This window comes from Haliaeetus leucocephalus, unplaced genomic scaffold (genome assembly GCF_000737465.1).
Source record: "Haliaeetus leucocephalus isolate CR32 unplaced genomic scaffold, Haliaeetus_leucocephalus-4.0 Scaffold217, whole genome shotgun sequence".
Classification (NCBI taxonomy): Eukaryota; Metazoa; Chordata; class Aves; order Accipitriformes; family Accipitridae; genus Haliaeetus; species Haliaeetus leucocephalus.
This window is the reverse complement of record NW_010972653.1, coordinates 9,510,244-9,530,452: the sequence shown is the minus strand read 5'-3', so window position 1 is coordinate 9,530,452 and position 20,209 is coordinate 9,510,244. Positions and strand designations below refer to the sequence as shown.

At 37.5% G+C, this 20,209-nt stretch overlaps 1 protein-coding gene across 2 annotated transcripts in view; it reads right to left on the bottom strand.

Moving 5' to 3' along the window:
* MYT1L (myelin transcription factor 1-like) overlaps nt 1-20,209 on the bottom strand; it is a 307,041-nt gene that overhangs the window by 77,545 nt on the left and 209,287 nt on the right. Inside the window, exons 7-8 of one of the 2 annotated variants that reach the window (XM_010566718.1) lie at nt 6,916-7,893; nt 2,264-2,398 (exon numbers count right to left, since the gene is read on the bottom strand). In XM_010566718.1, the coding sequence (XP_010565020.1) occupies nt 2,264-2,398; nt 6,916-7,893 (1,113 nt within the window). The remainder of the gene's footprint in view (nt 1-2,263; nt 2,399-6,915; nt 7,894-20,209) is intronic. The other variant, XM_010566719.1, reaches the window with a different exon arrangement.

The following is a 20,209-nucleotide window of genomic DNA, read 5'->3' as shown; positions in this document are numbered from 1 at the left end:
CTTCCAACATCTTCTTCATACAAAAGCACTGAGCAAAGATCAGCTCAACAGTAAAGGGTGAGCTAGCAACGGTCCAATACAAAATTACGGACTAGAAAAATTCTTTCAGGAAACGTATGCATTCATAATACATAGCTTTATATACACAGTATCAAACTCCAGAGCTGAAAATCTGCTCTCAAGTTATACTGGTAGAACACTGAATTATTTGAAACACACCTCAGTACAACCCTGAACAGAATTTAACCCTAACTATAAGACAGCCCAATTGAGCTAGGGGCCAGTTCTGCCCACTTCCACATAGATATATCATTCATATCTATATGACGAGCAGAATTGGCCCTTTAATTTTTACTTGTATTCTCTACAGATGTGAAAATTGCAATGGATAGAATTTTTTTTTCAAAAGACTAAAAACTAAAAATAAGCACTTAAAAAATCGAGGCATGGTGGAAAAAAAAAGAAAACTGGGGAAAAAAAAAAAGTGGTACAAGCTTAAGTAAGTAAACTGATTTACATCTGCATCCATTGCAAGCTGGATGGAAAACTTACTCCCAAGGCTGCTCAGAGCAGTACTCCTCTAAATCATAAAGCTCATGCTATGAAGTGCCAAATTATCAAGAACTTTTTGGTAACGCTAAAGAGTTTTGTATGGTGTGAGACATATCTGAATCCATGTCTCGGAGCTGTATGGCAGTACATCACTCTATGGAAAAAGGCCATCCAGCCCTTGCAAAGTTCTGGTTTTCTTATACAAGAAGTAGTCTGGAAGCCTGTATTTAGTTCTCACTCAAAAAAAGATCTAATAAAATCAGTGAATTCCTTGACTGAGTTAAGAACTGAATAAAAGCTGTTCAGAGACTTGAGAATTTAACCATGTATACTGATTAAAAGATAACCATCATCATCACCCCATCATCAGTGTACTAAAATGTGTATAGATGCAAAAGCTTTACTCTGAAAATTCCTACTATTCAAAGCTGTTCTTGAAACATGCTTCACAAGGCCAACATCACAGGAAAAAAATAAAAAGATGAGCTCACCTTTTTCATTTTAGTAGGTACAAGAGCATGCAAACAGTTTAAAGCTATATTCTTCTTTGATTTACAAAGTCTTGTAAAGAGCTTTTTATTTACCATTTGTAAAAATGAGAAAACTTTGAGCAACAAATAAATATTTGTGTTTCAGAAAATGACAGGGTCTAGCAAAGCAGAGAAATTACCCTATTTGTTCTACTATATTCAGAGATCAACCAAGCTACAGCAAAGTTTCCTAAAGCACTTCCTCATTACTTTACTTCTGGACGAAGCCACTCTACCATGAAAGAGGAGACTTTTTATGTCTGCCACTCTTGGTGTGCTAATCTACTTCGGTTTTCCTATCCTTCTGAATCTACTTTCCTTTGGGAACTGGGGACCATTTTAGCCCTGACTGTCTTTATGACATTTCCTTTAGGCTGTTGTAAATCCATTGAGGTTAGGTCTATAAGTGCTGGTGGACAGTGGGGATTTTAGGTCCATAGGCTTCAATGGAACAATGTTATTTTAAAATTGGTGTGAAAGAGAACTGGATCTTAGCTAGACGCTTGCCTGGTGTAAATCACATAGATTAATTAGCTTCAACAGAACTATGTTGATTCCACCAGCCAAGAAGGTGACTTCCAGAAATGGAGCCCTCTGCCTTCAGGTGAACGCCGGTGAGCTTATATGGGTGAACCTCCTTTGCAGAGAATCCGCTGACATGGCAGGAAACTCCACCCATGTGACTGACAGGGGATGTTTGCTCAAAATCGTGAATTATGTAACTAAGTAAAAAGCCAAATTGTTATTTTAAATAATATAATCTAATTTAATATGTTTCAGACACAACAACAACAAAGGAAAGGGGTTGCAAGTTTTTCCAGTACAATTATTCCTGTACAAGACAACAGGGACACTTGATGTGACATCAGCACGCAGAAGTAAAAGCAGTGCACATCTTCTGGAAACCTTCTTCTCTGTTGACTGAATACATCTATTTAAAAATAACCTAGGATTCTTAAAATCAAAGAATACAGCTTTAAAAGTTGTTCTTTTAGTGTAAAAGTTAGTAGAGAATGGAAACGATGGAATAAAGGAAAAAATATAACACAGAACAATTGACTAAGTTGAGACAAACCATACTGAAAAATGAAATTAATTTTTTTAAATAAAAGGTTTAAAAAGCATGCTAGAAAAATTTTTGTAGTTTTATCCCCGGTTTCCATGAAATAATGTGAACTTACTTTCTGGAGGGACCCTATCTTTGTGTGGGCATCCTGACAAACTGCGGTGATGGGGGTAAAGCCCCGTTACATGGCCAGTTCCATCACACCCAGGGGTAGGACATTTGCTCTCTTTCTTTTCTGTTCTTGAGGGATCTATAATTTACAACAAATGTGTCAAGTGAATGACGCTTTTCACATTTCTGTAAGAAGGTTCATTTAATCATGTCGTTTACTCTTTGGTAAATGTTCTTATGAAAACTAGAAGAAAAATAAAAAACTTCTACTTCTTAACACAGTTCTGTCACTTTTATCCCGTTATCTTCTTTTCAGACTGCAGGCTCCTATGATCACAGCAATACCCATTCACAGTGATTGGAAAGTGACCCTTTTATAGCAAAGCCATACCACTGTCAATCAATGTTCTGCTGGCAAGCATCAGCTCAAGGGTGTAAGGTCATTTGGAAACTGTTTAGTTGGAGTTCCCCTTCTTTACATTCTTATTTGCCTTATGTATTAAGGTCTGCAAATGTACTGTCATAGCAGTTCAATATCCTGAGAGTAGCAAACCCAGCTCTAGTGTAATGATTCAACGATTCAGCACAAATAAATCCCTTTTCCAAGGTTCACTGAGGAGATGAGTCGTTTTCTTTAAATTAGTTATGAAGTGGTAGAAATTATGTAAATATTCCTTTCTCTTCAATAAATTATGGTGGGGTAAACATTGTAACCAGAATTACTGAAAGTATCACTTTCTGTGAAAATTTGGGCCATTACAAACATGCATATATAATGCTTGAATATTCATGTGCTTAAAAGGTTAATGATCTTTTAGAATGCTGTTAGATCTTCTGTCTACAAATCAATGAAAAGTCTAAATAGACATTTTTTCAACAAAATAAAGCTTTCTGCCAATAATGCAGTGGAACTGCTAGTGAGATTAATCCTGAACTAGAACTTTCTCACATACTTCCTCAGCTTGTTTCCTTTAACAGAACATCTGTAAAATAACATCCCTATCCTTCCAGCCCAGCACATGATACAAATTACATCTTAACATCTTGACCACAGTTGCCAGATTTTGGAGACTATTGCTGATTTTCATATTAGTATTAAAGGAATAAAATTCAGGATACTCTAACTGCTACCATTTTGGCTCAAGATCAGCCAACATCCTTCTTTGATTTTTGTAGTCCGTCCTCCTTTCAATACCCAATCTGAGCTATCCTCATTTAAGTATTTTATGCTGCTGTTGTCATTACTCTGCTTCAGTATTTATGCTTTCATCTCTGGAAAATAAGATTTTGCTACTTGTTTTCCATTAAGTCTTTCTTACATTAAATTCCATCCCAGCTTCAACAAATGCAACCCTCAGTACAATCAGTGGATATTTCAGTACTTGCAGAACTTCACATACAACCCGTTTTTTTCAGCATGAATCAATACAATCCAGAGTTCACATTCAGCTGTGGACATATTTTTCCTTGATATCCTTCTGGTAGCTTTTATATATACATACACTTTTACATTCCAAGTTCTCCCAGAACAGCCCCATTTTAGAGAAATTCTTTAGCTCATTGTAATGACTCTCCATGTCTTAAATCCATTCTTAAATTTTACTATGATATTTAAACCTTGTATTTTGCAAATGGAATCCCTAATTATGAAAGTTTTATTTTATTTAACTTGCATGTTGACTGTAGAACACAGTTTTATGCTCTTTAACAATAAATACACATACAAATCTATCTCCAAAGTGCTATACAGTTATCACAACACTCCTGGAAAGACCGTAATCTTATACATCAGGAAATTGAAGCAAAGAGATCAAGAAGTTAAACCCAAGGCCACAGAAGGAGCAAATGTCAGAGGAGGGATTTGAATTCCTGCCAGATAGGCCTGTGCTGAGACCACTAGAACAGCAAGCCCACAGCTACATACATACACAACTCTAAGCAACTCTTCAAGTCAAGTACTTTGGGATGTGTAAAATCATTAGATAAGTGAGTAAGTAATGTAAATGAAATATAAATTATGTAAATAGAACAATATTCAAGGACTGCAAAAAATGTAGATGATTAATAGACCATAATGGCTTTTTAGAGACTTCAAACTAGAGGAAGTTTAGCTATTCCACATTGTCAGAACTGCACCGAAGTCAGTGAAGGTATTCTAATTTAGAGAAGCTGAGGATTCAGACACTTACAACCTACAGTGTCAAGCCAATCCTCCTCTGTATTCAAGTCTATGCTATAAAGTTATAGCATGTATCAGTTCCGTAAGAGCCTTTATGGTCTAGTGAGTCAGAAAAGATGCTGTACACTATTCTTAATGATTTCAGAACTTGCATAAAATTGTACTTGCACAATTTCCCATTGCTTTTAATGGAAGACATTTGACTAAACTTTCCACAACTTTATACAAAACATTGGATACTCTTTTGTAAATCCTTTTCTGATAATTGGGAGAAATACTGCATAGTTTTATTTAATTCTGTAACCTTTCCTCACTCCTTGCCAGAATGGGAGTATTGCCTGAGTGAAGGTTGTCAGAGGATTCAAAAGGTTTTAAAATTCATAAATTTCAGAAGAAAGTCTGTTTAGAAGGCTTTAAATGGCAGGGGAAAAAATGATTAGTGGTCCCTTAACAGTTGTTTCTGTGATCTCTGAAAGCAGAACTCCTGAAGCCAGAAAGTAGTTCTCACTGCAAACTTGTGTACCCAAAAAGTCGCCACTTAACCATATCATACACCTCTGTGGCTCTCTCTCCCAGGAGTATTTGGAAGGTAATGTGTGAGTGGAGAACAAATGATATAAGAAATTGTCTTACTTAAAGCTTCCTCTCTCAACAACTACCAGAATGTTCCTATGTTTTTTCAAGTAAGGAAGAAATAATTGTTTCTTTCTTCCTTTATTAAAAAAATGTAGAACAATCCACTCCACAAAGTGTCTTGGTCCAAACTACCACAATATTTAGTCCCTGGCTGGGGTTTGGACCTGTTATCAATTCAGCCTGCAGCTCCTAAGAAAGGATGGTTCAAAGAAGCTCTAGAATTTACTGAAATAGGAAGGCCATACTTCTGTTACTGTCAGAAATTATAGGAGACAGCAGATCTGTATGCGTAAATGCTTTTCCAGGCATACATAGACTGGAAGTGCTGGACAACACCAGAATTAAAAAGCTGTTCAAAAATTAATATTGGTTTGCCATGTTTTCTGTGGTTTTATCAGAGACATATATTCAAAGGGAAATGTACCTACAATAGGTCAGATGCGAACAACATTTAGCACAACATCCACATGGCTATGCAGTAATACACTAACTGAATAAAGTTGTCTTCCCCAAATACACAAAGTTACTACAGCACTCACTGGACCATATATTTGTGTTTAAAACAAACAAAACTTCACTAAAATACATTGCAGAAGAGTGTTTGACATCAGTAATTTCCATGCTTTTCTAAAAGACTGGTCATTACTTGTCTGTAAGGCTTGTAAAAAAAGATCAAAACCTTTCTTGGACCAGGATGTTGTCTGCCTACCTGAATGTCACAGGTAGATCTGAGGGTATTACTTTTTCAAAACAGGGATTTATAAAAAGGAGAAAAATGCCCACCATCTCAGTTGTAGAAAGGAAACCAAGTATTTTTACAACAAATATAAGATGAACCCAGTCCCTGCTTAGCATCTCCCAAGAAATACCACGTCCTCAACTTCCACTAAAGTCAATGGGAATCAGGGGTGTTCAATGAGTCTCAGGAGGTATTGAACACTTTATATAACACGGCCCTACATGTACAGATGTAGACATGTTAAAGAGGGGTGTGGTAATATAAACACACCATCACCATGATAATCCCGTAAATTAAAAGGCATTCTAAAGGTAACCTTTTGTCTGTTCTTTTTTTTTTTTTTTTCTTTTCTTTTCTTTTGTATTGAATTATGGTCAAGGCAGCACCTTAACTGTTTCCACAATGGAATGAAACCAGTGAAGTGGAATGCACATAAGAAAGAAATTGCTATTGATCTCAGCCCAGGCCACACCATGCCTTGCATAGCAAATGGTTTCCATTACCTTACTATCTTAAGATAATTAATGTGCAGTCACTGCCCCTATCTTATGTTATCGGTCATTCTTATACTGTTCAATTTCTATCAGGCAATTCTACATTTTAGATGGGAGAGGCTTCATCAATAACTGTCATTTGATGATAATTTTATAAGTCACAATGCCACCTACCCAATCCAATCTGTAAAATATGCACTTCATAGCTGATTGACTACCTGCTACATAAAACTCCACTCTCCAATATAGTTTGCAATGTAATTCTCTTGTTTTTTAATTATTACTATAAAATATATTACAAACTTGAGAAAAATCTTTGCCTCTTTCAACATGATCTCTTAATTGTTTTGTTTCCCTGAAAAGTTATTTTTTTAATTTAGCCAAATGATATTCACTGAAATACTGTACATATTTCTAACACTGCAGAATGAATTCTTTTATTTTATAATCGCAGCATGATGCTATTTTACAATCATGTCATACTACTACAATTTAAATAAAGTTCCCATTTCGTGGAATTAATAACTGCATTTCAGAAATCTATGCAAAACTTAACATGTTAGCTCACACTTTCTCATGACATAACATACGGTATATAGAAATATTACCTTTACCATAATATGGCTTTTTGACATGGCCGTCACTGGGTTTAGGCTTCCTGTCATCTCCAGAAAGGTGTCTTGGAGACTGTTCCTCAAATGATCTCATATTATCCCTCCTTCCAGCTTCCACTGCCATTTTTTCTCTCATGGCTTTTGCTCTCTCAGTTTCCAAAGCAATTGCTTTCTCAAGCAGGGTTAAGTTACCTTTTGTCATATCAAACACTTCTTCAGACCTATCTGAAGTAATAGAGGTGGTATCATCGTCTCTTTCGTGACAACCATCCTCCTTTGCACAGCTAGAAAAAGTCCTAGATCTGGGGCTCAACTGTTCTTCAAGCCTCATTAGGTTCATCATATCAGAGTAATTCCGGTCTGGTGTTCTTCCTTGGAAGTCATCTTCTTGCCTGACATGCTGACGAGTGTTCATGTTTTGCTGTTGACTTCTTTCCTGCGGGTTTGTCTCACTGAGTTTCCTAGCCAGATCAAAACACTGGTTCCTTAAGCACTCCAAACTGCTGAGACACACCTCTTCATCACTCTCCTCCACCATTTTTTCTGTAAGTCCATTGTTCACAGGCTTCCCTAGCATTACAAAGTTCATATTCCTATTATCTTGCTGTGAAGTATTGTCTGCATAATTTCTGTCATTAATGTTTTCTGAAAGCACTACACCATGTCCTTGTGCTAATAATTTAAGGGAGTCCACTGTTTCCCTAACAACATCACTGTCTAAATCTAAACTCAGCTCACTTTTCCGACCAATATTTTCATTTTTGTCACTATCATCTTCCAGACTATTAGATGTATTGCTGTTCATTTCTGATTCTGTCCTGGCTCTGTATGCTGCATCCTCTGCAATTTTGCCAAGATTTAACAATGACTTGGCCACCAGTTCATCGTAATTATCATACTCATCATTATTGTTATCGTCTTTTTCTGTGTCTTGCATTATTCGAGTATTGTGACAATTCATTTGATGGTCTTCTGCATAAAAAACAGAAACAAAGAAAGAAACAAAGAAAGAAAGAAAAAGGAAAAGAAAAGAAAAAAGTGGCTACAATTGGAACTGTTGTTGCAATCGCACGGACAGAAAACAAACTGCATGTCAAATATTGTTAATCATACAGCAATTCTATAACACTAAGGCCCATGTGAAGTGCATTTCTCTATAGTCCATCAGGCTATTTTTGTTTATTTGCTATTCACATGAATTTCTTTCACAGAACCGATAAGAAAAAGGCAATCAAAATGCTAATTACTACCGCTGCTAAATATTATGGCATAAATACTTATGTTTCTCCTTACATTTCTATATTTACAGTTTTATGGGATTTATTACAATCATATTACTAATAAGACGTAATTGCCTATGTTTCCAACTTTTCTCACTCCTCTATTTCCTGTAAATATGGTAGATGGCAAAGGAGTGAGTACTACTGGATTTATTCTCTTACTGATGAACACCATTCACCAAAAGAGAAAGAATATACACCAAGCAGGAAATTGTCAATTTTTTAACACCATACACACCATCAACACTAGATAACCAATAACTATATGCAAAGATCAAAATGGCATTTTACTTAGTGGATCAATCAGTAGAAATCAAGGTCTCTCAGTTTAACTACGCAAACTGTGGAGAAGTAAGAATTTTAGAAGAGCTGTTACATGAAAGGAAGATAGAAGCAATTATATGCACAATGTAATTTTAAGTCAATACGCTAGCCCAAATTACATGGTCATACATGTATGATAGGGCTGTTATCTACTGTCCTGTGTATTGTAACATAATGGTGCAGAGTTACCACATTTTACTTAGCTTTGTTTTAGTAACTGTTGAATAACAGCGGGACAACTTAATAAGATGGAGCCAATGTGAGGCCCTGAGGGTGAGATTCATCTCACCTAACTTTAGACATGAGCAAGGCAGGCATCTATACCTGAGTAAGCTATTCCGTGTTCCCGTCCTCAGTCAGTAAGAGAAGCAGACACTTTAAAGATACAGTCCACCTGATCTGGTTAAGATATCTGCTTGAGAATAAAATTAATAACTACCAGACATGCCTGTTTCTCTTCATTGACAACAAAGGGACTCAGACTAGATGCCTACCTTAAATATATCCATATTTGGTCAGATGAATATCATCCAGAGAGCATTTTCTGATATCTCATGTTCACTCAGAAGTTATGTCATTCTTAGACCCATTCTTAAAACACATATACATTCATCGTTATTTACTAATGAACATCTCATAAATTATGTTTTGATAATCGGCTACTCGAGCAATATTTAAATGTTTTGCATCACAACTGGAATAGAAAGTTCCTAAATCTGTCATTACATTGATGTGCTAGGCTAGTTTTTCAGCTGGTGCAAATTGAAAGAAACCAGTAGAGCTAGGACAATTAACACCTGCTCAAGAGCTAGTCCATCAAATTCTGATAGCATCTTTTCAGCTCTGATGTATTTTCAACACTGATACACCTAAATACGTAGCATTTTCTAAAGTGTGACTTTTATGTTTTGGGTTAAACCAACCAAAGTGGGAAATTTCAGGTAGCAGGTGGCTTGTACACTAACATTTTGATGATAGGAAATCATTTTTGATAAAAATAATTTTTAGTTAGTGGACAAGATAATAAATCAGAGTTTTAAATACAAAGCTCAACAGCACAATAATTAATATTTCAGCCACAAGATAGTATTCCTTCTACACAGTGGTTAGGGATCCTGGGATGATAGTAGGCTGTAGTTAAGCAGCAGAACTGGTAGATGACTAGGCTACGTCTAGGGGAAAAAATGTTCTATTGCTAAAATATTATATAATATATATAATCTACTTGAATACAGTGGGAAGATAATTAATAGGGAAGGATGTGTGGTTATTTTTACATGACAAGATATTCCAAGTCAATAGTGGGTTGCCTATTTATCATCAAAGGTGGTTTTATTTTAGTTACTGTTGTTCTCAGGGTAATCATAATTCATATTTACGTTTCAGTCCCTCAAAAATTAAGTGTATCAGAGTATCAGATTTTCAGTGTAAAAGTAAGGGATGCCACTTAACACTTCCTATTTGAAAAATTTCCATCTTGAATGACTGCATAGAAGTAGGCAGTTAAGGATTACTGGATAATTAGTTTGTGCTATTTGAAAAACAGAAGTTTTAATACACTAACAATAATTTTCTAAAGTGAAATGTACAAAAAAATCCCACATTAACTTAAATATTAAGGATAAAACCTGATGCCAAGAAGATTGTTCAGTAGAAACTGCTGCTTTTGTGGGATGCTTCTTGTAACTATGTCTGATGGGCAGTCAGATGTAGCAGAAGGAACATCAAAGTAATTAAAGAAGCAGTGAGCTATAGCTCCAAAATTGCCAGTGCCTTCAACTTTAGGATGAGATATCTACAAACACTGGTGAAATCAGTCCAAATCTAGCTCTAACAGGATACTGAAATAAAGAGTAGGGGAAAAACATGTTTTCTCAAGCCATCCAGAGAACTCTTCAGGTATGCAGTGACTATTCCAGGCCAACTTTTGAAATTTGAGAAGCTTCAGGGTTTGTTTTTTAATAAAGGGGTTTTGTGTTTGTTTGTACAAGAATAAGAGTCATGTAAATGATCACCAATGGGAGGAATAAGTTATACTTTGCCTCCACAACAGTGAAAAATCAAAACATGAATCACATAGTGTATGAGTGAAGACATGTAAATTCCTTTTGAGTAGGTAAAGCTGGGTGAAAGCTGTAACTATAATATTTTTTATTCTGTTTGTTTGGTTATACCCTTTTGAGTTCTCCTGCCTCTTCAGTCCTAAAAAGGAGAAGAAAAAAAGGTGGTGGAAGAGAAGAAAGTGTAAAGCATGAATCCCAAATGAGAGAGGCAGGAAAACAAAATATTTTAATCAAGTTTCATTCCTCCTCTTTTAATTTTTGTCCTTTTGTTCTATCTGCTTCCTTTAACAACTATTTTGCTCATGTTTCTTATCTCCATGCAGCAATTAATTTTAATGAAAAGTATATTTATGTATACTATGTCATCTTCTCAATAACAGTCTGTTGGATGCTGAGCCTGCTCCAGCGAAGCACTTGTGTCACCTGTTTATTAAACTGAAATTTTAAGTACTGAATTAGTTTGTGAATTAGTTAAGGGTCTTCTGGAAAGTATGTTAGCCTAGCAGCTCTACGTGAACCTATGTGCCTTTTCTTTGATTCAGCTCTGTAAAATCTAATCATGCTTTCATTTCACATTTCTACAACTCCTAAGATTTAACCTTTAACTCAGTAACTACCTTGACACTATGCTGTTTAATGGCTCTTTGATAAATGACTGCAAAACATACAGGACTAAAACACCTACTCTACCCCCTACATAAGTTTTGTAACCACTGACCCAAACTGCAGTTTTTTTATTTCGTGAAGAGGCTGAGTTTGTCTCAAAAAGACACAAGTTAGCCAGTTTACGTGAAGAGCACACGAAGTTATCATATATCCTTTTTCTGTTAGCTTTAGGGTTGCATAGACAAGGAATATGCAACACAGTTTAAAAAGAACATCAGATTATTTTAGCCCTCATCTGCACAATACTATGACAATTTAGATATTCTTGATTGCAAAATTTGTTCTTTTTAACTCCCAGCAGATGTAACAAATGACAGGAGGGAAATTATAGTGAAGAGTACGTGGAATAGCTATAAAGAGCTGGAAGCCTTTAGCCATCTCAACAGAAGTGCACTCTTGTATTGCACTACAAAAAGTGAAAAATTTGATTTCTTATTGCACCTTTCATCCAAGGATCTCAAAGCACTTTACAAACATTATTTTAAAAAGCCTCACAACACCCCTGTGAGGTAGGTATTTTAACCCCATTTTACAGATGGGAAATTGAGACACAGAGAAGTTGAGTGACTCTTTCCATGTCATAGCAGGAGTCACTGGAGAATAAGGACTACAGCCTCTACGTCCTTGATTATTTCCTCCCTTTGTTCCTATTACAACCATATTTAAACAATTTCTTGGCAGAAGAAATGGCTTGCTGTTTTTAGTGTAGGGAGTCATGCAAAACAGCACCTTCTTTTTGAAAAGGAAAATATACAGCATTTAGTTTGAGAGATTCTGCAGAGAGAGGCAATGATACTTCAGTAATAGCAGATACATTCCTACCAAAGGCCAAAGACTTCAGAAACAAGACTTTCTAAATCTGTGGTCCGTGTATCAAATTACTCACTTTCTCCCAAGCACGGGAAAACATGATGGCTAACAAGCTGAACCTGTACGTAGTCATACAGACTTCCTGCCCAGACGGATGGTTTCATTATCCAGGCAGCATTACCTGTTTTAAAACACTTCACTGCTCTTGCTACTGCCACTTGTCAATTCCTAAGTGCTACTACATCACCATTTTTCTCCCTCTAAGCTGTAAAGTGAGGTACATGCATACAGCTCCACATTACAACCTATGATAGCTGGCCTATGAGAAAAATTTAGCAAGACATGAATCCCAAATCTTAGAAAGTTACAGCATCGTATGGGACAGGGGGCTGTCTGTACATTGCCTTCTCCTCTGGGAAAATCTTATGAGTAAGGAAACGGAAGAGGTGGAAAACTTAGTGAGCCCTCAACAACTTCTCCACTCCCCACTGAAGAAATAGAGAACACATATAACTCTCCGAGGGCCTAAGCAAGGTCTCTAGAAGCCTGAACACTTGTATTGCACGGGATTCGCATCAGAGCCCAAGGCTTTGAATATGCCTATTTGAGGGACGCACTGAACACTGAAGTTGACCATGTGCAATTCTTTCTTCATCTCTGCAAAAGTTCCTGAAGTTCTTTTACACTGTAAGTACTTTAGGTAAAGACCCAAGCAATTTGTTTTTACAGTAGTTGATTCCTTTATGGACCTAATATTACCTAATGAAAGTCAAAAGAAAAAGATAACTGTTCGCTTATTTACCTGATGCACTCTAATTATTCCACTATATCTAATTTTTTTTCACTCCTCCCCCTCAGCCTGCTACACCTACTTGTAATAGTTATAATACTGGGATTTACTGTTTAGACTCTCTCACAATAATTATAGTATTCAACTAGTAACCAAGGCTTAAAGTAAAATAAATGAAGAGCAGAAGTCATTAAGCATGGCAAGGAAGGTCTGAGCTAAAGAACACAGCACGTCACAGTAGGATTCAGTATTATAAAGTATGAGCAAGGACCACAGAGCAAGCCCATACAGACTTTTAAATACTGTACATAATTTGTTGTCTTACTCTGCCTTTTCTGCCTTTATTTTTCTTTCCTGTTACATTTGATCTTTTCATTTTCTATGGGTTCCACTTTTTATCTGGTTTTGCTCACTAAAAAATTAAGTACTACTTTTTTTTTTCCCTCTAAGGACTAAAAGGAATCCTCACAGATCCGAATTTGTTTCCTCTTGTGGAGTGATTACTGACATATAAAAGCATTCCTTGTTTTTTTTTTCTTTTTGCTATTAAAATACATTTAAAATAGAAACAATGAATATTAATAAATTATTTTGGCATAGCAGCATTTTTGAAGATTTAGTTTTCTGTACAGATCAGTGTATTCTCATCAAAATGCACAGGTGTTTGTATACAATCAATGCCCTGAAATACTCTTTTTTTCCTTGCTTATGCCATTCTTAAAATCTGTTATTATGCCTCTGCCTATGTCAGACCTGCATGATTAGCGTCCTGATCTACAAATATTCACATAAAGTATTGGTAGAATATAGATATTCTTACTTGGGTTATTCCTATTAATATCACAGAATCAAGCAGGAATTTAGATTAAAAGAGAGAGCATCAGATAATCCAGATGAATGGGGATGCAACGTATTTTTTAAAAAGAGGTTATCCGTTACTCAGTCATGTTTTCCCATCCTAAGTCCCTATGAGCTACCTGTATCAGCACAGTTTTGGAAAAGGATCTGAAGATACGTGACAGCTCCTCTGGCAAGATCATGACTGTGATAATTTTGCTTCAAATGACAGACTGCAACAGCTCCTTAAAAATTATCTAGGTTCTGACTCAAGCCGATATGCTCCATTTAAGATTTTGTCTTTTCACCACAAGGTGCTGCTGGCCTTTCTTTGATCTTAAGGCATCTCATGTGCCATCTACATTGCACTGGTGCCATGGAACCATGGAGGAGCTGAGGTTGGAAGATACCTCTGGAGGCTATCTGGTCCAACCCTCGCTCAAAAAAGGGGCCAGCTTAGAGCAGATTCTGCGGGCCCTGTCCTGTCAGTCCAGTTCTGAATATCTTCCAGGATGGAGATACCATGGCATCTCTGGGAAATCTGTTCCAGTTTGACCACTTTCTTATTTCTAAATGGAATTTCTTTTGTTACAGCTTGTGTCTGTTGCCTCTTATTCTGTCACTGCACACCTTCATTTTCTCTCTACCCTCCACATAAGTAGCAGAAGACAAGCGTAAGATCTCCCCTCAGCCTTCTCCCCCTCAAGTGAACAAACTCCTTTTTCTCAGTCTCTCATTGTACATCATGTACTCCAGCTCTTTAATCATCTTGGTTGTTCACCACTGGACTCCAGTATTTCAAGGCTTTCTTTTACTGATGAGCCCAAAACTGGATCTAGTCTCCACAAACAATAGTGTAAGTGCTGAATAAAGGAGAATAATCACTTCCCGCAGCCTTCTGGTTACAATCTCCAGTCTTTTCATCCTGACAACCAAACATTATTTCCAAAAAGTCAAGAGGTAATGAATATGCTGGGGATTTTTTTTTTCCCACCAGAAAGAGAGCAGAAAATACTTTTTGGTTACCTACAGGTGTCCCTTTAAGTAAAGTCCCTGGTTGGTATGAAGCCTGCTTGTTTGGTTTGCAGTATCTGCAATATTTGGTATGAAGGCATATGTTTAGGTTTGAGAAAGAACTTGCTGAGAATATCTGTGATCAGAAGTGGATATGCTGGGTTTGCAAGGGCAGTACAATTTAGCCAGTCATTCCCATCTGGTCCATGCTGCTTTGAGAATCAGGTTCAGGCAGCCCTTAACTGTTTTAACCTGACTTCTGTTTGGGCAGATAATGAGACGGCTGTAGCTGATGACTGGTACTCATTTCATCCTACTTCTTCTCCCCAGGAAGTCTATATGAGGGAGGGGAGATATTCTGTCTCATAGCCTTATAATGACTCAGTGGACTATGGCAGTTTCTTGCTTTCTCTGAGGTTTCCACAGCTCAGCAGGGCAGCAGGCAATGAGGAAGCCAAAGCTATTCTCCAGATACTGAGGTACAGCAGGGAGACAGCAGGGGAGCAGAGGACCAGCTGCACCGATGGGAGAACACCCACTCAGACAGCTCTTGATATGGAGCTCCTCATGGGGCTTCTCCAAAGGCTGCTTAGGAGACAGTGATCCCTACCTATACCCCTCCCCATGATCCTCCATGCTTTGCAAAGGATGTAGCCTGAACAACACATTTTCAGTTCGTAACTACTGTTTTCTTCCTCACATACAGATCTCTGAGAAAGACAGGTTGGAAACTGTTACTATAGGGATACATAATCTCTTTTCACTGGTTTTGTTTCAGTTCAGATCTCTGACTCAATGCAGATGTCCACATTGAACACGTCTCCATATGAACTAGACACCTAGAGTCCATTTATAGGCAATGGGCAAAAACACGCATCCTGGGATGTGATTTATGTATCTAAAGTAGATTGGCTGATTTATTCCCTAAAAGTGACTATTTCTCTTAATCGGTTCTAAATTAAATCGATGGGATGAATCCTATCCCAATTGCTTTTACTCAAAACTTTCACATTGCTCCTTGCTGAACTTCAACTATCTTTATTATGACACAGTAGGAATTGCAGGGAGGAAGGAAGGAAGGCGCTTCCTAAAAGGAGCTATCTTTAGGTTGCGGACAAAGTTATATAGGGAAAGGTTGGTGTGGATGGGGTAGTATGGATGCTTTGGATAGGATAGATGCTTGTGATTGCATGCAGAGAGTTATATCTTACTGGATGAGTTCGATCTCCATTATAAGTTTAATTACTTATTTTTAGTTGTGTTTAATTATCAAAGGAAGCCTGTTTGTGCTTTGATAATAATCTGACCTGACTGGCAGAGGGGACAGAGGCACAGATCACCAGTGTTTTAAAGGATGAGAGAACTGCTAAATATAGTATTGTTGAAATTTCTTCTTCCTGTCTCTCTTTCTAACCCCTCAATGAGTTCAGTGCCAAGAGATCTAGAAGGACAAAGACTTCTGTGTGCATGAGTGCCAGACTTTACTTCAGCTGAAATGTAAAGCTTTTCGTTAGGGGGTTTGTTCCTTTTTTCCTTATCCCCTCATCCAGCTTCTTCATCTACATTTCCCTCATTCCCCATCTTTTGATGACAGGGAAGGCTGAGTAATACTCCATAGAGTAAGGAGAAAGTAAATACAAAGGGTGCTTTGCCTCTGGTTACAGCCATTCTAGTATAAACTAATCAGGGACAGAACACCAGACCAAGCAGTGGCATGTGATTATTCATACTGCTACACTCTTAGTGAAGCCCTGGCATGATTTTGACTTGAGTGACTTAGCATCCTTCCAGCAATGGCCAGACACAGTGCAGAGATGCCGGTTAGGGACCATTCCCAAAAAGGAGTTTGAATGTGGTGATTCTGTTTTGGAAGGTAAAAGCTTAGTTGTATGCGCTCAAGTCATGTGACTGTTGAAATCAGCATTAAATGGGCGGACTATGGTCTGCTTTATTCACTCACATAGATGTCGTCTTTGATTACAATTATTGAAGAGACAGAAAACAAGGCAGAAGAATCTGTAAGTTGGGATGAATGGAAAGCACAGTTAACTGTAGCTTCAGAAGGAACGAGTAAGGCAAACGGGAACCTATTGTTTTAACCGTGCTACTCCACTCAGTCAAGAACACATACACAGTGGACCTCAAAAAAGAGAAAATGGTGACTCAATGGTGCAGCTAGCTCTCAGCTGGCTACAAAGAGTCTTTATTATCTTCTGTTTATTTGCCATCTGTATTACATGTACAGATGGCCTATGAGATTGGAAATGTCTAAGAAGGAGATTAGAGTATCAGAGACCTGTCAAATGCAGAAAACATGTGCTATGGTAACAGATCTAAAAAACGTTTTCGGTCACTACTGCATCTGCAAAGATATTTCCAGTGAAGCTGTTCCAACTACCTGTCCACCTACAGAACACACGGTGCCACCATTTTAGAAATTGTCAACTCCTCTTTTCTATGAGGGATTTCCCACTGCTTTTCAGATCTGAACTGGAGTATCTGTCCTGATGATGAAAGCTTGTATCCCATAAAAGGAAAACTTTCGCTGGACAAATGTAACCACCTACATATTTACATATATTTCTATATATTTCCAACTGAAGATATCACTGCCAGCTATGATGGCAGTGGCTTTGTAGCCAGCCTCACAGTACCTAAATTGACTACAGCGGCACAGTCTCAGTGCACAACATCTCTGCTGAAACTCTTCCTCCAACTGGCCTCACAGAAACAACAAACTACAAAGTGGATCAATCAGACAGTAACCACAGTAGCCAGTTTTCCAAAATATATGCACACACACATGTAGATACAGAGATAATCTTTCTTACACTGTACAAAACTAAAACCTGAGTCTGAGTCTGGTCTCAGTATGGTTCAGCTCAGAACTTGTTTTGCTGGAGTTCACTGGTGAAAGTAATGTACGTGAGATAAAGTCAATACCTCTACTTCTGCCTGAAATTATTTTTGTTTTTATTTTTTTCTTCAAGTATTCATCAGGTGATTCATACTCACATCACCCTAACATTGTTCACTTCCAATTTTACTTTGTACGATTATTTTTAGGCTCTTGTCTCATTAACTTAAATTTCTGCACACTGAAGTATCTGAGCTACTAAAAAGCCGAGGGAATTAACCTATCCAACATGAACTTTTCCCCTCTGTCCCTTTGTATCTGGTGCTGTATTACGTTTTATGATTTCAAAATGAACTTATTAAATGGAACTGCATCAAATCCATTCCTAAAACTCAGATAAACTGTTTACATTATTGTCACACTGCCTATCTTCTCAGTGATGTGCAATTTCTGGATTTCAAGCAAAACATACAGTTGCCAAAGGACAGTTATTCTTGCTTTTACGAATACACTGCTATTACTTTTAGTTATGCATTTCTAAATAGTTAGTAATTTTGGCTCATCGCTCTTTCTATCTTTTGCACAGATCAAGTCAAGTTTAATAATCCTGGTTTTCCATATTATAAAAACTCTCAGGGAGTCTACACTTACTGGCTGGGTTTTTAAAAGTGCTCTGCGTCTATCTAGTTCTGATTCTACTAATGACAATGATATAAAATTCCCTCGGTATGGCATAAAGACACAGTAAGTTACATCACATTATGAACTGTAGTAAAATGCTTACATACTAGGGAGGGGAGAATATAACAACAGAAAAGAACAGTACTGTGCTGCGTTGCCTGTGGTCTGGGTATTTTGTCTAGCCCTGATCCTGATCAGCTGTACTATAAAATTACCCTTCTTTCTTAAAGCCTTTTAATTGTTATTTTAAAGATTCTGCATAATGTAGATTCTAGACTGCAGCTTTCATGACTTTGTCATTTACTGCTGTCCTGGAAGGAATCCTAACAGCATATTTCACTTGCTTTCTGCAGTACCCCCATGCTGACCTCCTAATCATTTCTTTATGTCTTTCTGCGTTCTTTTTTTTTTCCTGCATAAGTCCTGTACTCCCTTTTACACTTGGAACTTATTCTTTCCACTTCTGTGTTAGAAGACCCTCCAGCCATTGAATCGAATTTGTTCTTAAACTCGTACTTATCTTTAATGGACATTTCAACATGAATCACATCTTTAAAAAAACCTTACAAATAGCAGCAGCAATTTCTACATCACTTTCAGATTGGACTTCTCCTGTGGCATGTTGTATAGAAAGGAACAGTCATATTTCTATTTCTCTTGGTGATACAACTACACCTATGCTCACTTGTGGCTTAAACCTGGGAGACATCCTCACTCTAACACTGATCAACTGTTCAAAGCTCTGCTTCCATGTGTACCGAAACAGCTCCAGCCTTAAGTAGCTCTCCACCTATCTGCCATTTAAGCCTTGAAGGATTCTAGACACTGGGTGTTTTCATACATAAGTTCCCAGAAAGACCCAATCTAATAGGTATGCTCTAATACACACCTGAAAGGAAAAGGCTTCCCATAAAGTGTTGCTTTGACTGCCTTGCTATAATTTGTAGCCAAGGGAAGAACTGCCTGTTTCCTCCTTCATTTCCCCTGCTCACCCCCACCTACCCATCTCCCAGGTAAAATACATTGTTTAGTAGGTCACTTGGTAAAGAATTGGAAGACTAAGAGTAAAAGCTCTCCCAGTTTGAGTGGATTCAATACCACATCTCCCAAAAAAGTTTGCTAGTCACCACAATAAAAGCTAGACTGGACGCAAGCTCCTCTAGGAAGCAGAAAACACAAGAGTGGTGTAAGACCCGTACATTTTTTTTTCCCATGTTATTTGTGTCATGCAAAAATATACTGTCTTTATTGTACATATTATACAAGAGGACCTGCCTAAAAGAAAGAAATGTAGTGTCTGATCCCTGCTCCCAGGACTGATTTTTAACCTAATACTAAGCAGTCAATTCAAAAGATGGTGAGAGTGTCCTTGGAGCAAAGACAGGAACCCAGCATGTCCCACTTTCCCAGAAGAATGACCCCCTTTGGTCTACTGCAGTTCTTGAATTTTGTTTTTCTAGCGTGTGACAGAGCTTCAGCAGAATGTGTAAGAGCACTGCTTATGCAAAGCAGTCTCTGGTCTAGCTTCTAACCTTCTGTGTTAGGAAAGAAGAAAATGTGGCACTGAACTCCTCCATCACCTCTCACACTAAGCTCAGGTACCTGAGCTACAGGTAGGGGCACAATTTCCATTTCATTCTACTCTGAAACATTTATCTCACTCCATCAAATGTAGGAGGATCCTTGGCTGCCAAGAAAGGATTCCAGTTTCTATGCACTTAAAAGTTGCCCTTTCTGGCTGTATTTTCAGAGAAGGACATCCATGGACTGTTCTCATTAGAAAAAAAAACCACACTCTAATATAAACATTAGTATACTTTTTGTAAGTCCGGCTCCAGCCCTATTCCTAACAGTCTGGTAATAATTATCCGTCGTTCTGTATTTCTGCTGTTCATTTTTAAAATATATTTTGTGCTTAATGATCTGAGGGCAAAGTTTTACTCAACGTATTGCAATAGAAAAAGAA